Source organism: Gymnogyps californianus, chromosome 24, assembly GCF_018139145.2.
Source record: "Gymnogyps californianus isolate 813 chromosome 24, ASM1813914v2, whole genome shotgun sequence".
NCBI classification, from domain to species: Eukaryota; Metazoa; Chordata; class Aves; order Accipitriformes; family Cathartidae; genus Gymnogyps; species Gymnogyps californianus.
This window is the reverse complement of record NC_059494.1, coordinates 4395322-4416740: the sequence shown is the minus strand read 5'-3', so window position 1 is coordinate 4416740 and position 21419 is coordinate 4395322. Positions and strand designations below refer to the sequence as shown.

General features: G+C 51.7%; 2 protein-coding genes across 3 annotated transcripts; one reads left to right on the top strand and one right to left on the bottom strand.

Annotated features, from left to right (window-relative positions):
* Positions 1 to 4981: 4981 nt before the first annotated feature.
* PLEKHJ1 (pleckstrin homology domain containing J1) lies at positions 4982 to 13832 on the bottom strand. The gene is made up of 6 exons (XM_050910664.1): positions 13739 to 13832; positions 12680 to 12747; positions 10862 to 10928; positions 9139 to 9229; positions 8874 to 8937; positions 4982 to 8184 (listed from the first exon to the last, which is right to left on the bottom strand). The coding sequence occupies exons 1-6, from the start codon at positions 13830 to 13832 to the stop codon at positions 8119 to 8121; spliced, it is 450 nt and encodes a 149-aa protein (XP_050766621.1). The 3' UTR covers positions 4982 to 8118.
* A 156-nt stretch (positions 13833 to 13988) lies between these two features.
* On the top strand, positions 13989 to 21017 carry SF3A2 (splicing factor 3a subunit 2). Of its 2 annotated transcripts, none has more exons than XM_050910550.1 (9): positions 13989 to 14016; positions 15293 to 15463; positions 15958 to 16029; positions 16348 to 16394; positions 17072 to 17181; positions 17821 to 17870; positions 18176 to 18316; positions 18826 to 18894; positions 19553 to 21017. In XM_050910550.1, the coding sequence occupies exons 2-9, from the start codon at positions 15338 to 15340 to the stop codon at positions 19883 to 19885; spliced, it is 948 nt and encodes a 315-aa protein (XP_050766507.1). In that variant the 5' UTR covers positions 13989 to 14016; positions 15293 to 15337; the 3' UTR covers positions 19886 to 21017. The 2 variants fall into 2 exon arrangements, with proteins under 2 accessions (XP_050766507.1, XP_050766506.1); XM_050910549.1 differs by lacking the exon at positions 13989 to 14016 and adding an exon at positions 15080 to 15182.
* The last annotated feature ends 402 nt before the right edge of the window (positions 21018 to 21419 follow it).

Sequence of the window (21419 nt, the reverse complement as noted above, 5' to 3'; positions counted from 1 at the left end):
ATGTTGCCAAAAAAAATGGAACTTCCTGAGCGTTGTGCTGAGCAAAACCTGTAACCCCGCTGCTAAATGTCAGCCTTGAGGAACAAGCCTTGCGCGCTCTTCCTTTTTTGGTGATTTGCTACCTCTGGCTCGCGCTTGCCGGGTTCAGTCCACTGAGACCCACCGTGCTGTGAAGCTGGGAGTGCTCCAAAAGCGCTAATCTTAAACTCGCTATTTGCTGCAGATTAGTCATTCAGCAACAATTCTGCCATTAGCCAGGGGTGTGTGGGGCACCCAGCAGTCAGATTTCTCTGCTTTTCATGTAGCTGAGGGAGAAGGTGGGAAGACATTGCTGGAGGACATAGAGGCTTGGGTTGCTGAAACAGAGCTGGTGTGCAGGATGACGGGGAAGTCGAGCTGTCCATGCATCGCCTCTTGTTTTGGTGCAAACGAGGCTGTTCCCTATAGAGGAGGTGTGGTTCGGTCTGGACAACCATAATGATGGGAAGCATCTTCACCTCTCTTAGTTCAGGTTGTGGACGCAACGGGAGAGAGGCGAGGGGGGAAGCTGCTTTTTGGGGAAGCTGCCAACCACAGGGAGTGCAGCGCATCCTAGATGTACGTGACATTTAGAGACAGAGCACCGTCTCCGACTAGTTTCTTCTAATAGCAGGAACTCATGTCTCCTTGGCCAGACAAATGTAGAAATATTTTCTTGTGCTTCCATCTCGTTTCGTTCCTTCCTAGTGGTGATAGCTGCTTTATCTTTTAGTGCACAGTTTGTGCTCACCCGGCTGTTGGCTGGGGTTTGGCTTGGCTCTGGGTGTAGGCTCAGCGGGGGTTGTGAAGCCTGAATTCCCCCTGTGCCAGGACTCGCTGGCAGGATGGGCATGTGGGGATGAAGGTGAGCTTGTACGGTCTGAATCTGTGATTGCACCTACGGTCGCTGAAGTACCCCAGGCAGGAAGGTTGCATCACTTGATCGTGAAGGGATCTACTAGTCACTGGTTTTGTGAATCAAGAGCTTTCAAATCCCCAGCACTTGACACTCCTCAGCCTGAAACTCACCCAACTGTTTGTCACGCTCAGTTACTTAATCCCAAAGTGTGGAGTAGCTTTCTTCTTTCTTTAGTCGAACCTAATACCTGAGCAAGTAGCTTCTTCATTTGAAATCTGCTGAGCAGATAGGTTTCAGGCTTGATAAGCTCTTCCATTGCATTGGAATAACGTTTCAAAATGGAGCATTGCTTCAGGGCTGCTTGGCCATCGTGGCTGGTCGGGGTTGACTGCGTGGCTCAGTGCAGCGTGGTCGGGCGTGTGGCTGCGTGTGCGGGTAGGTGCCTGCCTTCACCCTGCTGGGGACAAGAGTTTCCTTCTGAGAGGTGTCGGTGACACTTCTTCAACCTCCTTCTTCGGGGGTTGGACTAGATGACCTTTAAAGGTCCCTTCCAACCCAAACTATTCTATGATTCTGTGATTCTCTGTACAGACGTATCTGGGATAGTCACTTTGCCTCAGAAAATAAATGGGAGGAGTGTGAGCGGGAAGGAGATGGGTGTAAGCCAGATCTGCCTCGCCTGCTTTTATTGCAGCACACGTTCATACCGAACGCAGTGGGGCTACCACAGCGTTTCCAGGTCAGGTGCTCTACACCATGGTGGATTTACTCCCTGTGGTGATCAGGTTCTGTCTCATCCCCGCCTTCCCTGCAGAGGAGGCTGTATCTTCCCGTACTGCTGGGCTTCCCCTTCCAGGAGAAGGTCTTTTATTCTGGAGTAACGAGGCCACAGACAGGCAGCTTGGGGTCGCCTCTGGGGACCTGTGTGGTTTGATTCTTGCTAGGATTGTGTATTTAGAAAGCAGCATCTGCTCCCCCCACCCATTATTTTTCCGCTTGGAAGAGAGTCCAAGCAGAGGAGAGGCTGAGTGATTGCATGGCAGGGGAGAGCATCAGTGGATGCAGAGCTGGTATCTGCAGCGGGGTAGACTTGGCTCTTGTTCAGGTGATTGTTTTTTGTGGGACACAGAGTCACTGTGAGCGGTTTGAGGGCCAGCATGCGCTTTCATCTCCTCCGAGTTTATTCAGAGAGCCCATCTCTTTGTGACTCCAGTGGATACATCAGTGGCCCTCGCATGAGGACCTGGGGTACCTGTGCCCTCGTGATGCTCCTGCAGCAGGGCCTCACTGGCACGAGGTGTTCCCCAACAGCGGTGTCGCTGTAGGCAGCAGGATGGCTCTGCAGAACAAAGCACGTGTCCACGTCCAGCCCTGCAGACAGGGCAGGTTTGCAGGACTGGGCCTCTACATCACAAAAGGCTGCTCTGGCAGCCTGCCGTTCCCTGCCCCGCTCAAGGTTTTTGCCGCATTGCTGGAAGAGGAGACTTCCAGCCCTGGGAGCTTGTTTTCAAGCTGCTGATCATGACTCCCCTCCCGGCTCAGACTTTCCCATGGCCCTTCCTTCCTCAGCCGGATCTGGAGTTGGTGCTAATCACCTCCGAGCACTAGTAACAAACACGCGCTTCCCCAGCCCGGGGTTGCCATCCCTTGCCAGAGCCGGCTGGTGCCCATCACAGGTGCTGCTCGCAGAAGAGCCGTTCGTTGGGACTTGGTAGTTCTGTCCTAGTGCCGACGTAAGGCGGCTTTGGTTGATCAAGTCCTATGTATAACCCATTTGCTTTCTGTGTTGAAATCAGTCCTTTTAATACAGGGTATGGGAACCTGGAGATTATTGATGTATTTTTTCTTGGAGGGAGTTATCCCAACTCACACAGGTGGCTGTCTTGAAAAATTCTGCTTTTGATGTTTTGCCCAAGCCAAAAGCATAAAGAGGATTAAGCATTGGGAGCTCCAAACGATGATTTCTTCAGTTAAGGAATGGATGTTGTACAGTGGACTGCAAACCAACAGTAACGTATTTTAAAATCACAGTTTGGGGAGAAGAAACTAGACAGTGTTTTTGTGAACTATCTTTGCAGCACTGAGGAAAAATCACAAGAATTGGATTTTGTGGAAGCACAGATGCGTAGTCAGTGTACGAGTATTTGAAGTTTTATGGCTGTTAAAGATTTTTCCCTCCTTTTTTTGCTCCAACATTTCCGTAGCTTGCATATCAGGTTTTCACTAAAAGATGGATTACCAGTTTTAAAAATGTTGTTGTGCCATATTTTATTTATCCTTATGCATTATAAATATATGAATATCTATTTAGACTGAATATTGCAATAAAAGATGCTATTATTGTGAACTTCAGGGTTTAAACCCGAGACAAAAAAAAATGGGAAATACTTCTCCAGTGTATTTGCTGTTTGCGACCCTCTTTCTGAAGAGGTTTCTTAAGTTTTTATAGTTTAAAAACAAAATCACGTCTTAAAATTCAAAGTTTTACGATGCTAACCCTGAAGTTCTCAAGTTTGTGATCCTTTGGTTTTTTCAAGGTACATCTGGTTGCTTTTCTGGTGCAGTCAAATAATTCTTTAGAAAGATCTTGTCTCTGGAGTTAATGAGGAAAAGGTGGAATGGGTTGATCCATCCTGCTTGGCTTTTTTAACCTATTAATCTTTTAAGCGATCAATTTCAAATTAAAAACCAACTTTTTAGGTCTCTGTTCTACTTAAACTTTTTAGGAGTGAGAGCCTGCCCTCGCTGAGTGGGACTTTGATGGGGAAAGCAGTAGATTATGAGGTTGCTGTTGCTCAGGAATTGATTAGTAAACTTTTAACTACTAATAAAAATCCATTTTTCAATGGATTTTTTTTAAAAAACCCATTTTCTTAGAACAGTGATATGGGATGTTTCCTAGTGAATAGGAATTAGTTTATATAATTTAGCCTATTAAACTGAATTATTTAAAATTCAAACTTCCCCTAATTTATCTTTTTTTTTGGTTGGTTTTTTTTTTTTTAATACCGGTAAGTTGTCCTGTCATTCCTTTCATTCTTCCATAGAAGTAGCGTGAATTCTTCTGGTGTGTATATATGTATGTATAATATATATATTTCCACCCTGCCTTTCTAATTCTCCACAATGTAAGAGTTAGTTTTTTCTCCCCTCCCTCCACTTAATTTCTTGTGTCTTTACCTTGATTTGTAATTGAAACAATGCTTTGAAGTTTTGTCTTTATATTAAAGTGTATGTATTTTAATACACCGTACTGTTGTGGAGTTTCACTGCTTCAGCAGGACCGGCGTCAGCAGGGGACGGCACTCGGCGTCCGCCAAGGAAACGAGATGTTCTGGACCGCAGCTTTATCTGGTGGCAGCGGTCGGCGCAGGCAGGGACGGGGTCCCGCTTCTCTCCCCCGCGTCCTCAATGAGGCAGTGCGTTTAGCTCTGGCAGAGCTGAGGACAGTTAAGCTCTCGGGCTTTAGCACGCTAGTGCCATTGCACACCCACCCTAGTGACAGTTCCTATTTACCCTTTTCGCCAGTAATTTCACCAGTATAATAAAACTGAAATCAGCCAGGCGATGTATTGAAACTTTGGAAGCGATGGCCGTAACGCTTTCTAAGCCAATGCGCTGTAGAATTCTTAAAATGAGATGAAGGCCCTGCTTCACCGAATGCTTGCACAGCTCGTGGCTCTGGATAGGTTTTTAGGTGTTGGAAACAGGTTGCGGCAGCAGTCTGACCCAGCTCATCTTCCTAAATGTTTGTCGCTCCAGCTACTGCCAAGCGCTCGGCTCCGTTAGCAAAAAGCCTCTCAAAATCGCGTTGCGGAGCCATCCGCAGCTGGCTCCTGAGCAGGCGCCTTCCCTCCAACTACCACACCGCTCCTTCTCACGGGACTGGAAGCGCTGGCTCTGCTGCAGCTCCTGCAGCTGCTGCTCCGCCATCGGCGATCCCTGCTGCGACGATGCCTCCTCTAGCGCGGTGCCGAGGCACGGAGCTGCTGGCGGTCGGGTGAGATGCCCGGTCCCTCCGGGGCTGCGCTGGACCCTGAGCTCGCTACAGCCACCCCTCCCCAGCGAAGGTTTTGGTTTCTTAGAACAGCTCTGACTGCCACAAAGATTAAAACAAGTTTTTATTGGAAATGTTTGCTGTACAACAGATAAATGGCTTCAGTACGCTTTCAGGAAGCCTGTACAGAGTGCTCACTGGAATAGGCCACTGAAATACAAAAAGCATAGTGACCAGAGTATGAAAAATGAACAATCGTCTGTAGATCACCAGCAGTTGATGCAGATCTCAAAGTGTTTAAAAGTACCATCTTCCCTTACTCCTGAAACCGAACCCAGTGTCCTACGCTATTCTAGAAGTTGATCTAAGTAAGTTACTGGGCCTGCCGCTGGCCCATGTAACTCTTCACAGCATTTGTCTTACATTCAGTTAAGAAATGTCATTGTTGCCTCTTAAATAAGGGTTGGGATTATCTCTCGCTTGCCCAACTGTTCCCCATAACATCTAAATAAAATGCCCATTTTATGTACAGTGAAGATGGTGGGTGTCAGCTCTACCTTCGGAAAGGACTGTAAAGAGAGGACGCTAGCGATAGTCCAGGAAGGCACACGGTTGAGCACTGTTAGCTACTGAAGGTGGCTGGCAGAAACTCTGAGCCTCGCTGTAGCACTAGGATTTTGTTTGCTAGAAATGACTGAACGTTGGCAGAATTCCCGGGGTTTTGTTTATACACGGGTTGACTTTGCATATTGAAGAATTCACTAATGCTGAACCCTGGGGAGCTGAGTTTGGACGTGGACGTTCTGCCTCTGAAAGCGGCTGGCAGGGGCTGTGCAAGCGTTCGCTGCTGGTAAGCCAACGCCGAAGCCGGAGAGCTGCGACACCTGCGCTGGGGGAGCCCACGTCTGCTCTGCTCGGCCCGCGCTACAGCAGAGGAAATGGCGGCTGCAGCGCAGCTCTGGTTATCCCGCCACCGAGCCCGGAGCACGTCCGTCTGTCCGTCCTCTCTCGAGCGACCAGACAGACGAGTCCCTTTTTCACAGTAAGTAAAGCTGCTGCGTACCCCACCAGCACGTCAGGAACATGCCCCTGCACCGAGGTAAAGCAGAGTAGGCTTCTCAGGATTAAAATGCACTTTAAAGTCACCTGAGGACACTAATTCCCTAAAGCACAAGCTCTCGTATGTTCCTGCTTTTAATCCCTCATTGCTGCTTCCACTAGAGTTGCCATCTGCTTTCAAAACCGCCCTATTTTCTGCTTCCACCCTGTCATGCCCTCAGCGTATTACGCAGGACAGCTCCCCCTCTGCTTGGTTTGGTAATTTCTGGAGCAAGCACGTGGAAGGATTGAAGGGAAAGGGAGTATCTGGGGAGGGAAAGGAAAAATCTTGGCTTTGAGGTTAAAAATAAAGCATCAGTGACATCTGCCACTCTCCTGGCACCCAGCAGCATGAGGTAAAGAGGGAAGGCCAGGCCACTAAAGCTTGCAATATGGGCTCTTGTTTCTGCATTAACTCCCAGCCAAAGAGGAAGAGACCCAAAACTTCCCTTCAAGCCCAGATCACGGCACAGGCTGCTCTACCCCACCTCGCCTACCACGTACCGGTTAGCTGCAGAGCAGCCTTCCTGCTGGGACAAAGCCCGGAGCCGCAAACCCCCAAGGCTCAGGCCAAGCCCTAGTGCTGCATTTACCTGCCCCAGCGGTGAGTCCAGGTCCTTCTGTCATCAACTGCCTGACAATGTTACCTGGCACCTTCCCAGGGGCCTTTCCTGGGGTTTTTCCTGGTCTAGTTCCAGGGAAGCTGCTGCAGCCGGCTACGTCCTCTGCTGCCGCGGGAGTCAGGCGACTGGGTCTCCTGAAGCCCTGGGTGCAGGCACGGGGAGCGTCTTTCCGTCCCTCATCTCTGTGCAGCCTTCCTTCACACAGCTGGCGCCGTGGCTGAAGGTGCAGAGCCTCCAGGAGAGACGTTGTTCCTTCATGCTTATCTCTTCATTACAGGAGCCCCAGGGAAGGCAGCCCTTGTTCCCTGGCAGCTCACTGTGACCTTGGCACAGTTTTCTGGTCTTTCCCTTTGGACACTCGCAAAGGGGAGAAAAGCTGCAGCAAGGGCTCAGCGAATGAAGGGTTAATGCCCGGCTGTCAGATGCTCCCTAGGCTTAACTTCTGCATGCCCTGAAGCTCAGACATCCAGCCAAAGTGGAGCAGTTCCTGTCTTTACAAACCTCTCCATCTGGCTTTCCTCTCTGCGAAGCTGAATAACTGCGCAGCTTTGCCGAGGGAGGCAGGATCACGACGCAGATCTCTCAGCTGGATCACGACGCAGATCTCTCAGCCCTGTCTCCGCTCCCTTGCGCTTTGCAGCTTTGTTCTCTAACGCATTTGTGAGAATGTTCTAATGGTCTGTAGTGTGGGCTTCACCAAGCCTCTAGGAATTAGCACCACGTGCCCAGAAAAGGGAAAAGAAGAAAACAACCCCAAGAGGCAGGTGCTAGTGGCTGCGCAGACACTGCTGCCTTGACACAGGGGAGCGGATGCCCCCTCCCTGTCAGCTGGAGCTGTGGGTGTGCTCTCCCCGCGTTAATGGAAGCCTTCCCACTCCTCCTTGCTCAACAGCTTGGCCATCAGGCTCTGCTAGCAGGTCTCAGCAACCGAAATGGCTTTGCAATGAACAGGAGAGGGCATGACGGGGTTAACCCTGCAAGCACAGGCATGCGATCAGTTGGAGCATCCTCTTACAGCAAGGGGATGAACAACCCTCAATGGCTCCCTTGGAGACTGCAGGAAGACCCTGAGCCAGAAAAGCTGAGCAGCTCCCTGCAGGAGAGGGAGGAAGAGGAGGGCCAGAGCTGGCTCAGGGCCTGCCCCAGAAGCTCCAGGCCAGAGGGCTGCACGCCCGCGCCAGAAGACAGCGGGTGCCGGGAGCTCTGTCCAGTCCCTGCTGCCTCTGCTCTCCCTAGGAGCCAGGGTGGTTTTACTCCCACCCACCGCCGCAGCAGCGTGGTGGCAGCTCAAGGGCACAGTCTGCAGGGAGCAGTTAAGACTGGCTGCCTCCACGGCTGGGGCAAGTAGGAACGTGCAATGAATTCCCTTTAAAAAAATCATACAAAATTATTTGGCTAATAAATTAAAAAGTCACTTGGTCACTGCTGTGGGGAACTGCTGCTGTTCGTCCCGGGGGGGGGCTTGGGGGTGACCCTCTGGGGCAAGCCCGGGGCCAGAAGCCAGTTCAGCCCAGGCGAGGGGATTATTGCTTGCGTGTTCCCAGCTGGAAGCGGGCTTCCTCGGAGATCCCATACTGCTCCAGGGGGTCCTGCAGCAAGAGCACAGGGAAGGCGCCAGTGAGATGCAGACAAGGGGGGAGGCCAGCAGGCCTGTCCCTCAACCAGCCTGCAGTCCGGGGCTGGGCTGGGCACCGATTCCAGTTCTGTGCTGGATTTACCCCAGTCCAGCGCCTGGCTGCTGTTTCTGGTGCAGAAAGTCAAGCAGCCCTTGGGGAGGACACAGCAGAAAACCAAGGTTCGTGGGCTGTATTCAGTCCACGCTGGCACAGGAGTGCACGGGTGAGCAGCAGCCACCTCCGTCACCTCGAGCAGGGATGCTCCGAGGAGCCCGGCGGGGTGTGAGCAGCACCTCAACCCACGTACGGTCTGATCGTGCCAGGGCTGCCTGTGAACTCTTCCAGAGAACCGGCGGGAGTCCAGGCTAGCCCAGACCAGGCCCGTCCAGCTACAAACCTCGGGCCACTCTGCCACTGGAAGAGCACGCGTACGAGGGTCGGAGCTGAGCACGGCAACGCAGGCTGCTCGGCAGAGGAAGACTCTCAAGTCTGGCTGTTGAGACCATGGCTTCAGGAACTGGCTTACTACGGGATCTCTTTCATACACACGGCAGCAAACAGCCTTGTGCAGGACAGCTGGCAGCAACACCCAAGATCACGAGCCCCTGCTCCAGCCCAAACCCATCGGTCGCCACCTGACAAGGCGACTTCAAGGGACTCACCTTCCCTGTCATTTTCTGGATCTCATTCCGGTAGAAAATCAAGCTCCTCCTCATGAACTCATAGCTGTAAGAAAGACAGGAACAGACCATGTGGCAGGCTGAGCAGAAAAGGATGTGGAGAAGTTTCAGATGCTATTTAGAGCTGAAGGGAAGCTTGCTTGGGAGGAGATGACTGCTTTCCTCCCGGGGTTCACCACAAGCTGATCCCAGAAAACAAACAGCACAGAGCGCACAACGCAGACCTCGCGCTAGCGGCTTAGCCTACCTGGCTCGCTTGAGTGCCTCAATCCACTCCTGACACTGCTCTTCACTGTCACATTCGAAGCAATATTTCCTCTCCGGCTCCTCAATGAAACCTGCCAGGGATAAGGAAAAGGCTTAAGGGAGGTCCTGGCAGAGCTGCCTGCGCTCCACTGTCTCCCTCCCCAGCAACAGCCAGGCTCTGCCAGGCCACAATTAGCATCTCTGTTCAACGAAGATGATCTGGGAACAAGCTGGTAACCCAGGCCTCTGTCCCCTCTCCCTTACTCTGGGTGGCTCCCGGCTGGCCTGGAGCAGCTGCCTACAGCGTTTGTCAGCTTACGGCAGCTGAAGTCTTCGGAGAGGAAAGAGCAACTTCTCAAACTGAGAGCGACAGCTCGGAACCGAACTGACCACCATGGCCAGATTTGGGACTGAAACTCCCTGAGCCTCCTTGCAGACAGTCACCAGAGATTTAGTAAACACAGTGGAAAACGGCCCCGAGGAAGTGATTTTGATATATGCAAAGGGCAGCCATCTGAGGAGTTAAATTGCTCTCGGAGAAGGCACTGACCTGTCTTTGCTCGAGGCGTTTGGGAGTTTGGTACAGTGCACAGTGGAAAGCGAGTCCCCACGCAACTCCAGTTCTTCACCAAGACAGAATCAGGACATCTAATTAATTACACTGTCCCCAGAGCTCTGCTCTTTAGTACACAATCCACAGAGATCTAGGCTGCTGCTGAGAAATAACGGGGTCAGACTGCATCTAAACCCCTCAGGGCTGCGTGCGGGGACACAACCTGATACCAACTGGCATCGGTTTTAACATTTTCCTCAGGAATCCTCATTCACCAGAGCTCTTGATAGTCCTAAAGCCCCAGAAATTCAGAGCGTGGTGCTTAGAGAGATCAGTATCTTCAGGCTGTTTGAGGGTCCTTTGGAGACAGCGAGAACACCACCTCTCCCGGCTAAAAGAGGAGACAAGGCTCTGCACAGAAAAGCAGCTGTGCCCGACAACCAGGCCAAAAGATATGGGGATGGCCTTGGAGAAACATCCTGTTATTTTCACCACATACCTCTCGCACAATGATTAGTTGTTGGATGAAAGGCTGCTTACAAAGGACGACACACCACGAGCCAGCTGGAGCCACGGCTATCAACACAAGGACAAACAGCGTGGCGGGAGGACTGGTGCTAGATTAGCCCGACAGATGGTTTATCTGAGGCTCACTTTTTTTTTGATAAAATGCAATAGCACAGAAGCAGCAATCTGTCAATACCAAACCCTCCTAGAGAGGGATTTGCACGAGCACTAAGCTGTGGTCCGTCTGTTGTCACTGCTTCTCTCCTCACGCGCAGCTGTGCAAACCACACAGACTGTTTCAGCCAGCAACGAAATGCCGCTGTCCTCGGGATGGGGCACGGCAACGCCAGAGTAACAACTGGCAGCGGACGGGGAGGAGGGCTGAGGAGCAGTAACCCCGCTGAGGAGGAGGAGGAGGGCTGAGGAGCACTAACCCCGCTGAGGAGGAGGAGGAGGGCTGAGGAGCAGTAACCCGCTGAGGAGGAGGAGGAGGGCTGAGGAGCAGTAACCCCGCTGAGGAGGAGGAGGAGGGCTGAGGAGCACTAACCCCGCTGTTACCAGAGAAACAGAGGGAAAAGCAGGAACTAAGCAGCAAAACATTTCTTTTTACGTAGCACTATTTGCCATAAAGGAAACGCAAAGGGAATGCATACGCAGAACTCACTGATTGAGAAGACGTTCTCCTCCTCTTTGGTGATCCTGCAGTGCTCCAGCAGCAGAGCTCCAATGGGCTGGAAAAGACCCGGAGAGAGGGTTTAACGCACGTTGTTCACCAGCGCGACAGCGGTCTGAACCCACAGAGTTTGCCTAGTGCCTTTTAAGCAAGTTTTCATAACCTGGTGCTACTTTTAAAAGTAATTCAGTCTAATTGCACGAATGGTCCACATTCTTTTAATCGACCTTTTTGTGTCTGCTGACATGCTTCATGGTGCTAGTCTTACCTGTAACACTTTGCATACATTAATTAGGTGTTAAACATTTCTGCTTGCTCAGATTCAGTCTGGGCTTTAGCATTTGTTTTTGTGATGCGAAGACAGCGAAGAAGTTTACTTCCTTGCTCAGTAAATCCAACGAACATGAAATATTTACCATGACACACAGAACAACTCACATTGTACTTCGTAAGGGCAGTCCTGAAGCCTCGCAAGCAGTTAAGAACAGCGTGTTGATGAACTAGAACAGCTCAGGATAAACAGACAAGCGGTAGGTACTATTTGCTCGCCAGCGCACACCGAGCAAGGACAGGAGAACCAAAGGGTGATACAAGCCATAAACAAAAGCAACCCACAAGCGGATTCTTTTGTCCAAGCTAAACAAAATGCGAGAGGCAAATAAGGCAGCAGGGAAGATACTGAAAAACCTGGTTTACTACGTATTTCTGGCACAACGGTTTTACAGTAGCACCCTCCCCCTACCTGCTGAACTATTTTTGATCCATCCAAGAACATCACCTCCCCTCCATCACAACGCACAAAACCGCTTACAAACAACCAGCAGAAAAGAGAGCAGAGCAGCACTGGGTGGCAGCGAAGGAGACAGCGAAGGAGACGTGCCGTGTCCTCAGAGCCTCGTCCTACACCAGCGCGGGAGCCGCAGCTGAGTCTACACCCAGACACGTGCCAGAGCGAGCGCTCAGCGTCTCGGCCGCACCCAGGGAGCTGCGACTGCAGCTCCAGTGAAGCAGCGATCAGCGACTGCACTTCGGCAGAAAGGAGAAAAGGGTATTTCTGAAAACAGGAGCTCAGCTATTATCAGGGTAAAATATTTATGATGGACTAAGTCTAAAAATGCCACTAAAAGCTTTCCAGTTCTGCTGTTTGTAGCACCAGCACGCACGCAGCATCTTTCTTCACGCACATTATTAAGATTGCTTTTATATTGATTTTCCAACATAGAACCTTTAGCAACAGTTATCAAGGGATTCATTAAAAATCACCAAATCTCAGCAGTGGCAAAGCCAGAAACAGAACCCAAAGGTCCCGTCCCTCATTTCTTTTTTTCTAGACCCAAGCAGGGCTTCTGCATGCCCAAAATAACAATGTTGACAGGGTATGGCTGCAAAAGTTTCCCAGTAACAGTGAGCATTGTACGCAAGTAAAATTCCTGGCATAAAAAAGAAGAAACAATGCTAACTCTTTTCCCGGGAGAGCAAAATATAAGCTTCCGCTCACAGTTTGGCATGATAAGGCACAGTCCTACAAACATACATTCCAGACTCCACCTTTTCCAGTTTTGGGGCAATGGTTATGCTTAAAAGATTTGTTCCAAGCTCGCAGGAGAAGCACCTGGGTGTGCTTAGATGGCAGTGCTGCTTCTCACCCCTGCGAGTTTTCGCTGAGCTGATGGAAAAGGAAACGTGGGCGCTCTGACCTGGCTCTGGCAGCCTGTTAGCGTACCGTTTTACAAAGCCCACGCAATCAATTCACAGAAAAAGAAGAGAGAGGGAGGAAAACAAACAACAACAAAAAAGCAGATTCCATACCTCCGCTTCGTCTGTCCGGAAGTAAAAGAGAAAGTTGACAACAAGCTTCACCAGGCGTTTCTTTAACACTGCAAAGAAAAGGAGCGTTGAGGTGGGCCGAAGGGCCGAGCCAGCCGGCACAGGGGGGCAGAGGGAAGCCCCTTCCACCCCTGCCAGCACCCAGCACGGCGCCGATTCAAAAGCTCCCCTACAGTTCAGACTTTTGGTCCCAGAGGAGCTCGCGACACCCAACCCGCTCGGGAAGGGCACCCTCTGCACCGACCCCGCCGGGCTGCCCTCGGCTGAACTGCAGCCACAGGGTGACGAAAGTCACTCTGCACCTTCTCGAGTGGCTTCTGGGCAGAGAGAGCCCACGGCACCGCGTCACTGACAGGCACAGGATGCGGCCGCCCGGCCGACGGGACCTCAGCCACCCCCAGGGAGTGCCCCAAATCCCGGGGGAGTCCCTGCCGGGGGCTGTCAGCACAGACGTCACCTCTGGGGGACAAAGTCCACGAGAACGCTGCAAGTTCTCGGGGGGAGGAAAGGCCCGGGAGAAGGGAGCGAGTTTCTTTAATGCTCGTACTCCAGTGCTGGCTTGCGAGGAAATTCGCTGGGAGATTTTGGGAAAGAGCCTCTTCCTCCGATCCCCCGGTCCCTCGCGGCCCCTACCAGCCCCGCTGTCCCCAGCCGCACCCCATCCCTCCGCTCCAGCCCCCGACCCGGTACCCCCTGGACTAGATGCCACTGCTCATGCTTCCCAGTCCTACACACCAGTCCTCCCAGTCTGTTCCCAGTCATGCCTCCCAATACCCCCAGTCCTGCCCACCCAATACACCCAGTCCTAACCCCCCTCCCAGTACTCCCAGCGCTGCCCTGGTCCTAATCCCAGTTTCCCAGTCCTGACTCTCCAGTACCACCAGTCCTGCCCCCCAGGGCGCCCAGTTCTCCCAGTCCCTCTCCACCAGTCCCCCTCTAGCCCTGTCCCCCAGCAACTCCAGTCCCGGCCCTCCAGTTACCCCCGGTCCTACCCTACACCTCCACCAGCCTCCTCCCCGCGCCCCCCCAGCCCCTCCTCACCGCTCCCCTTCTTGGGCACCCGCATCAAGATCTCGGCCGCCTTCTCGGCGGGCTGCCGGGCCAGGGACAGCAGCTCCCGCTCGTTGTACCTCATGGCGAGCCCCCGCCTCCCGCCGCCTACGGCCGCCCCATCGGCCCGGCCGCGCCCGCCGCCCGCGCCCCGGAACCGTTCCCGCCCGCCCCCGGAACCGCTCGCGCCGGAAGCAGCAAGCCGCGCGCGCCGGGGGGCGGAGGGGGCAGCGCGCATGCGCGGAGCGGGAGCGGGGCTGAGCGCACCGGTACGGGCCTGGGCGGGGGGGGGGGGCGTGTGGGGCCTTGACGGTCCCTGAGGGGTGTGAGGGGGGTGACCCTTGCTGAGGGGCGCTTGGGGAGCGTTTGGGGGGGGGCTTTGACCCTCGCTAAGGGGTTGGAGGTGCTTGGGGGGAGCTTTGGCCCTTGCTGAGGGGCTGGGGATGTTTGGCGGGGGGGTGATCCTTGCTGAGGGGTTGGGGGATGTCTGAGGGGGGTTTGACCTTTGCTGAGGGGTTGGGGGGCGCTTTGAGCCTTGCTGGGGAGCGTTTGAGGGGGGCCTTGACCCTTGCCGAGGGGCTGGGAGATGTTCGAGGGGGGCTTTGATCCTTGCTGAGGGGCTGGGGGTGTTTGGGAGGAGTTGATCCTCACTGAAGGGCTGGGGGGTGTTTGGGGGGGGGCTTTGACCCTTGCCGAGGGGCTGGGGGTGTTTGGGGGGAGTTGATCCTCACTGAAGGGCTGGGGGTGTTTGGGGGGGCTTTGACCCTTGCTGAGGGCTGGGGAGCGTTTGAGAGGGGTTGACCCTTGCAGGGGGCATTTGAGGGGGACTTTTACTCCTGCTGAGGGGCTGGGGGGGTCTCTGTGGCCTTCCTGCAAAGGTCTTACCCTTGGTGGGGATTTGTGTATGGGTGTGGGGAGGTGTGGGGGGGCTCTGGCCCTTGCTGAGGGAAGGAGGGACTCTGGGACCTCACTTGGGGGTTGGGGACAGCGTGCAGAGGCCCTGACCTTCCCAGGGAGATTGAGGGGGGGCTCTGACCTTCGCAGAGGGTTTGGGGCTGCGTGGGGGTAGCTCTGGGGCCTTGGGGGCACGTCAGGGTGGTGGGGCAGCGGCGAACCTGGGTGGTGGAGAGAGGCTTCGGCCCGTGGCAGGTTCTGGGGCTGTTCACTATCAAGATGGAGGGTCGGAGGCTCCTGGGAGGCTCCTGTTTGGGGGGGGGGGGCTGGGGGAGTCGCTGGTGGGGCTGCTGAGCCTCGCTGGGGCCCAGCTGAGCTCGGGGAAGAATACGTCTCTGCATAGAAGGAGCGGCTGAGAAGATGGGAAGGGCTCTGGGGGCCTGTTATTTTGGATCGTTTTACTTCTACTCAACTTTTTGAGTCAGTGGTACAAGACCTGCTCCATTTGAAATTGCGTCACGTGGCGCGTGTCCAGGGCATGGTTTGTTGCGCTCCTCTCATGTCCTTACTGACGGGTGTAAATAGCCATGTGAACTCCAGGTTAGGAGAAGCGTTAGTTATCACTCACATTGCTTTTCCTCGTTTTTCCAGACTCTCTCTTTCTCCATAAGTAGCTGAAGCACAGAAGTCCCCATCATGGATTTTCAGCATCGTCCTGGAGGTAAAACTGGAAGCGGAGGCGTAGCCTCTGCCTCAGAAAGTAACCGAGACCGCAGGGAGAGGCTCCGGCAGCTGGCTTTGGAAACCATCGACATCAACAAGGTGAGCCTTGGCCTCTGCGTGCGTAGGAAAGAAAAGACGCGGCGCTCCTGTCCTGCAGATTGTTGTGGGGATAAGTTTAGAGCTTTGCCTGAGTGAAATGGCTTGGAGGGCGAGAGATTTAGTGGAGAGCTGTGGATTGGAATTAAGTACTTCTGTTTCTGGTAATGTGGGAGTTGAATGAGAAACATTTGTGACGGGGCTGACCAGAGAGGTGCCAACAGTTGCGTATTCAAGTAGCTGTTACTCCATTATTTTCAGTCTTCTCGGGACTGGTTCGTATTTTGCTGTTTCTTGCCTGCAGTTGGGTACGCTGTCACCAATTAACAAAGCTGCTATTGTTTCTCTCTGTTTTCATAGTCCTAAAACAATGTTATGCTATTAATTTAAATCTGTGAACTCAGTTCTTCAGTGCAGCAAACATTCGGCAGTGTTTTGATTATTCTGTTGTTTTGCCATGTATTTTGCTTGTAACTTTTTAATAATTCTCTTCCTAGGACCCTTATTTTATGAAAAATCACTTGGGCTCTTACGAATGCAAGCTTTGCCTAACGCTGCACAACAATGAGGTGAGTCGAACAGCTGTCTGTCTTGATCTCGGCAGCAGGTATTTTAGAATAATAGTAGCTTCAAGTGCAAGAACCTGGGACGTGCCTGATGACTGACTGCTGAAGAGATGATGGGTGGGTAGTGGCTTGTATGTGTTAAGCCTGACAGTTTATGACAGTTCAGCAGTTGAGAGCAATCTGCAATTTTTGAGTAAGATTCCTCTCTGCTAAGGATTAAAATATCCTTGTCAACGTGTCTCTCTTCTGTGACAAGTGTCTTTCAGTGTAGGAACAGTCCTGTCTTCGTTTAACTTTATTCTACTTTGTTTTTTGTTTCAGGGAAGTTACTTAGCACATACCCAGGGGAAGAAGCATCAGACCAATTTGTAAGTCATTCTCCACTGTAGCTTTATTCTCCGTTACCTAAGCACTTTAAAATTATGATTGTGTGCATCTATAAATCTTGAACTCCATTATACAGTAACACACTGTGCTTGAATGTTCTTTGACTGTGTTTGTTTCCTAGTGAACGGCCTGGCACTAGCCAGGAGGTACGGACCAGATCTGCTCCAAAAAATGGTGCTGACAAGCTCTATTTCGAGCTCAGGTTCAAAGCCAGTTGTGAGATTTCTGAAGGAAGGGGGAGAAAGAGTTTTAAAAGCAAACTGGCTGGGTCTAGTTATAAGGATCTGGTTTTGTGAATACCGGGTGGGAGAAGTTTGTAAGTTTTATTTTAAGAAATCCAGTTTGCTTTGGTTTAGATGACTAGTTTGTGGGGTTTTTTAGTTCAAGAAGTAAGTCTTCTCAAATCCATCTGTGGAGAGGGGCACCAAGGTCATCTTGGGGGTGGATAAGATAATTGAGATGACAGCCTTTAGTCAAGGGAAGGCGTGGATACAGTTGGCCTGTCGTGGTGCGTGGAAGAGAAATAGCAGGTTTTCCTGGCATGCTTTCTGTGAAGCGCTGAATATTCCGTGGTAAGGGATTCAGACTGCTCCTCGTGTATCCTTTAGAAACAAGTGCAGCTAACCTTTTAAATTTGACACGCTTCCAATTCATCCAGGGCCCGTCGAGCTGCCAAGGAAGCTAAGGAAGCGCCTGCCCAGCCCGCACCAGAAAAAGTCAAAGTGGAAGTGAAGAAATTTGTGAAAATTGGACGCCCGGGTTATAAAGGTGTGTCAGGGGTGTCTGTCACAGGAGACTCCTAATGCCTGCTGGAGCGTGCCTGAAGTGCAGTGCTGTGGATGTGAATTATTAATTAGTCTTTTTAGCAGATCTGTCCATGAATAAGATATGGGCTTATCTCCTGATGTCCTTTATTGTTTAAATTGCCCATGGAACATCTTTTTATTGCTGACAGTCGAGTGAGAACCATTTTAATAATAGATTGGTATGTCTCAGTCTTTCAGCTCTTAGTAGTCATGCAGGAGATGATGACATTGTTTCAGTCTCTCTTCTCCTTTTATTGCGTTGTACCATCTTTCACTAATGGTCGTAAATCACTCGTTGCATGTATAGCTCAAGTTTTTTCTCTGAACTCCTCATTGTTTCGTTTTGGCCTTCAGTACAAACCTTGGCTTCTTTATCCCCCAGCTTTGTTCTGCAGTGCACAGTGTCTTTGCCCCACAGCAGCTGAATTTCGGTAGAAATCCTTAGTAGCTTTGGTTAAAGACAATGTGGCGTTTTGTTTGATAAATGGGAGAAAAATCTTGTAATATTTTGTTGTTGGAAATTTTGTGTGTTTCCTAGGGCAGAAATAACGTTGCTCTAACCCTGCTATGTGATGTACTGAGCTTTCTTATTTCTTTGCAGTGACCAAACAGAGAGATCCAGAAACAGGCCAGCAGAGCCTTCTCTTCCAGGTAAGGGCACTGTTAAAATTCTTGGTGTCCGGGTTATCCAAGTAAAAGAGCTGCTAAATGAGCAGTTCTTTGCAGGATTCATGAAATAAATAAATAAAAAAAAAGGCCTTCCCTTCCTAGTCCTCTGCTGCTGATTGTGCCAAGCAAATCCATCATCGTAGTTGTCAAGCTGTTTCGTTTGGTGGCACTGAGTTTTCTGTTTGGAACCGATCTCTCGATATGCTTCATAGTTGAGGGATTTCTTTTGTACGAAGGGGGAGTGAAAAGGGGATGTTCTCCTTAACGCTGCGATAACACCCCAACAGATTGATTATCCGGAGATTGCAGAAAGTATCATGCCTCGTCATCGGTTCATGTCAGCCTATGAGCAAAGGATTGAGCCCCCTGACAGACGCTGGCAATACCTTTTGATGGCAGCGGAGCCCTATGAAACCATAGCTTTCAAGGTAAGATTTGGGATTAACTGATTGTTGGGAAAGTTCCCTTCCCATGTTTTCCAAGACATTAATTCCCAGTGAACATTACTGTAGACTTCTGTTCTAGCCTTCAGGGGGTTAATGGAGTGGAAAGGGGGGGTCAGGAAGACATGACTGGAAGTCATTAAACCCTACTGAGAATTCATGGAGGACTCTGGCATGAAAACTAGGCTGTGCGCTGAGCTCTGGGGAGCCATTGAATCGCCGGTGTCTGGCACAGAAAGGAGCCTTCTGGGCTTTGCTCCTCAGCCTTTGTGCAGATGTTAAGAGAGGGTTTTTTGCCAGCACGCTTGTCCTTGACCGATAGGGAAGTAACTTAATTCTTTCCTGCCCCCATCTCTATCTAATAACATCCGAGACTAGCGCATCTCACAAAGGCCTGGAATAACTGTGCTTATCTTGCAGGCTCTGGTGCTAAAAAGGGCCATTGAGCTAATCTGGTGGCGCTAATAATAGCTCCTTCCTCGTTTTTGTTGCAGGTGCCAAGCAGAGAAATTGATAAAGCAGAAGGAAAGTTTTGGACCCACTGGAACAGGGAAACCAAACAGGTAGCTGGAGCACTGCAACACCTTTCTTAAGGGTTAAAGAGGGAGCAGGAGGGCAGAGCAGCCTGGGGGGAAAGGCAATGCAGGAAGAGTGCACAGCAGTCATCTCTGTGCTGGCTTTGATGCTGAAATCTTCCATTCCTTCACTGCAACTGGGCAGTGACTCCTTCTGACAGAAAGATCTTCCTGTGTGTGATCTTTGTGAGAATTTAACCTGGGAGGTGGAATCCTCGGTTGCTGTCAGTGGCAGCAGCAGCAGAACGGTGCAGAACCGTGTCCTCTCTGTAGCTCCTTGCTGCGTGTTTCCTGCACGCAGCTGTCTGTGGTGAGCCTGTGGCGTGGACGTACTCGCTGGGTATCGTATGTGAGAGCAGGGGATGAATGCATAGTGGGGGATACCGACCTTGTCACAGATAGCTTCGTGCTTAGAACGAGTTTCAGAGGAGTTAAAGTACTGGACAATACTGGTGCAAGTCCTGAATGCTGCCAGGGTAGAACGGCAGCCGTGATCTGTGAAGGCAACAGGTCAGGAGAGATCCGAGCCGTGTTCCTGGAGGCAGAGAGCGTGGACAGAGCAGCTGTGTTGTGTGATGGCACAAAGTTGTCCTGAGGATTAATTGTTCCCTTCTCTTTGCTTTTCTCCCCTCCCCTCCCTCCCCAGTTCTTCCTTCAATTCCACTTCAAGATGGAGAAGCCCCCAGCTCCCCCAAACCTCCCTCCAGGGCCCCCAACTGTGAAGCGGCCTCCGCCACCTCCGCTGATGAACGGCTTGCCCCCAAGGCCACCTCTGCCGGACTCCATGCCGCCTCCGCCTCCGGGAGGCATGACTCTGCCTCCCATGCCTCCCTCTGGACCCGTGCCACCACCTCCAGTGCCACCTCAGTTGCCACCAGCACCCGGGGTGCCTCCCCCTGCTCCTCTGCCACCCATGATGAGACCACCTCTCCCCACGGAGGGGCCAGGCACTATCCCCCCCCCGCCTCCCTCCAACTGAAGCCCCTCCTGGACTCAGTCCCGCTGGACTCCGCTAGCTCCTATCTTTTTATATGCAGATCATGACTGATTCAGAGAAGTATTTCTGTTTTGTATGCCTGTGAATTTGACTAAATCCTGTAGGTTCATTAAAAGGTTTTCAGTTTTCCTTTCTCTATGTTTTCCTGTGTTTTGGTTAAAAATGTTGCCATGTGTTCACTTCCTTTAGCCCTTAGATGACACAAAACATTCCCAGTCTGGTTACATTTTGGAAATCCTCCAAAGAGGAGGCAAAGGATTGGAAATCTTTAGGCGCCTCACCTCCTTCTAACTGAACAGCTACATCAGCCTCAGCTCAGCTGCGTTGGCTTTAACGTTTTACCCCCTCTTCGACTGCTTGATGGGTATCCCATAAATTATCAGCCAGTTAATGGGCTGCTGTGCAGCTGAAGTCCTTTATCGAGCTGTTCATTCAGTGATGGGGAGACTTGTCGTAGAGACACGGAAAGGATTCTGTTACTGCATCCCCAGTAATCGCAGCGGCGGGCAGAATGGAGGGCAAGCCGGATTTTCTAAATCCAGTTTTCTCTGTCTTCCTGCTGAATTCCGGTTGCAATCGGAAGAGCATCGCTCCCGCTGCGTTTGGAAACCTCCTTTCTCCTCCTGGTGTGGGAGCACTGTACCGTAGCTCCGGTGGAAACATCTCTGGTGAGGAAATCAGTTTGGACTGCTGCTCAGGAGTCCTTGAAAAGCGCCAGACAGGATTTCATTGACAATTTAAGAAGGAATCGTCCTTCCCCGGTACGCGGCTGCCTCGCTCCTACCTGCTGCTCACTAGGCTGCGTGTGCCTAACGTGGGTTTGCAAACAACACGTCGGTGCTCTCGCCTGTGGCGGTGGCGGGGATCTCTGGGCATGTTTAGTCGAAAGAAATTACCAAAGCTGCAGTGATACTAAATCTTAGTTTATGATTATAATTCATTAAATGTTGTCTGTGCTGTTATGAAGCACCTGCTGTCATGTATGATTTTTATTGTATATATCCTCCCACTAGGAGACTAGCTTTGGCAAGCTTTTAGTTCTCTGTGGTTTTATTTATACTAAATGTTTCCTTCAACCAACCATTTGGTTCCCATTAAAAAGTAGAAGTTCTGAGATTTCTCCTCTCTGTCCTTTCCAGGATTCATTTCACTGAACCGGGGCGTCTCAGCGCGGGATACCGGGGTGCTCGCTGGGTGAAGGCATCGCTGGGGGCCGGGCTGCCTGACCCGGGCTTGCTCTTGGCCAGCGCCTGGCTCGTTTCCCGGCCGCGGGGGAGGCTGCTCGCTGCAGCCCTGCAGCTGCGTGCCCCTTTGATGGAGGGATCGAAGTCTTCGCCTCTTCTGCTGGCCTGACACGGGTCCCCCTCCGTCCCACCCAGAGCGTGTCCAACCCTCTCGCTGGCTTTACCACCATGCTAGCAGCCCTGTGTCCCAAGCTGAGCCGGCCCGACGCCTGGATTGGGTTGTGTGGGTCTGCCCTTTGCCAGGTGCGTGTCCCTTGTCACAGCTCCTGCAG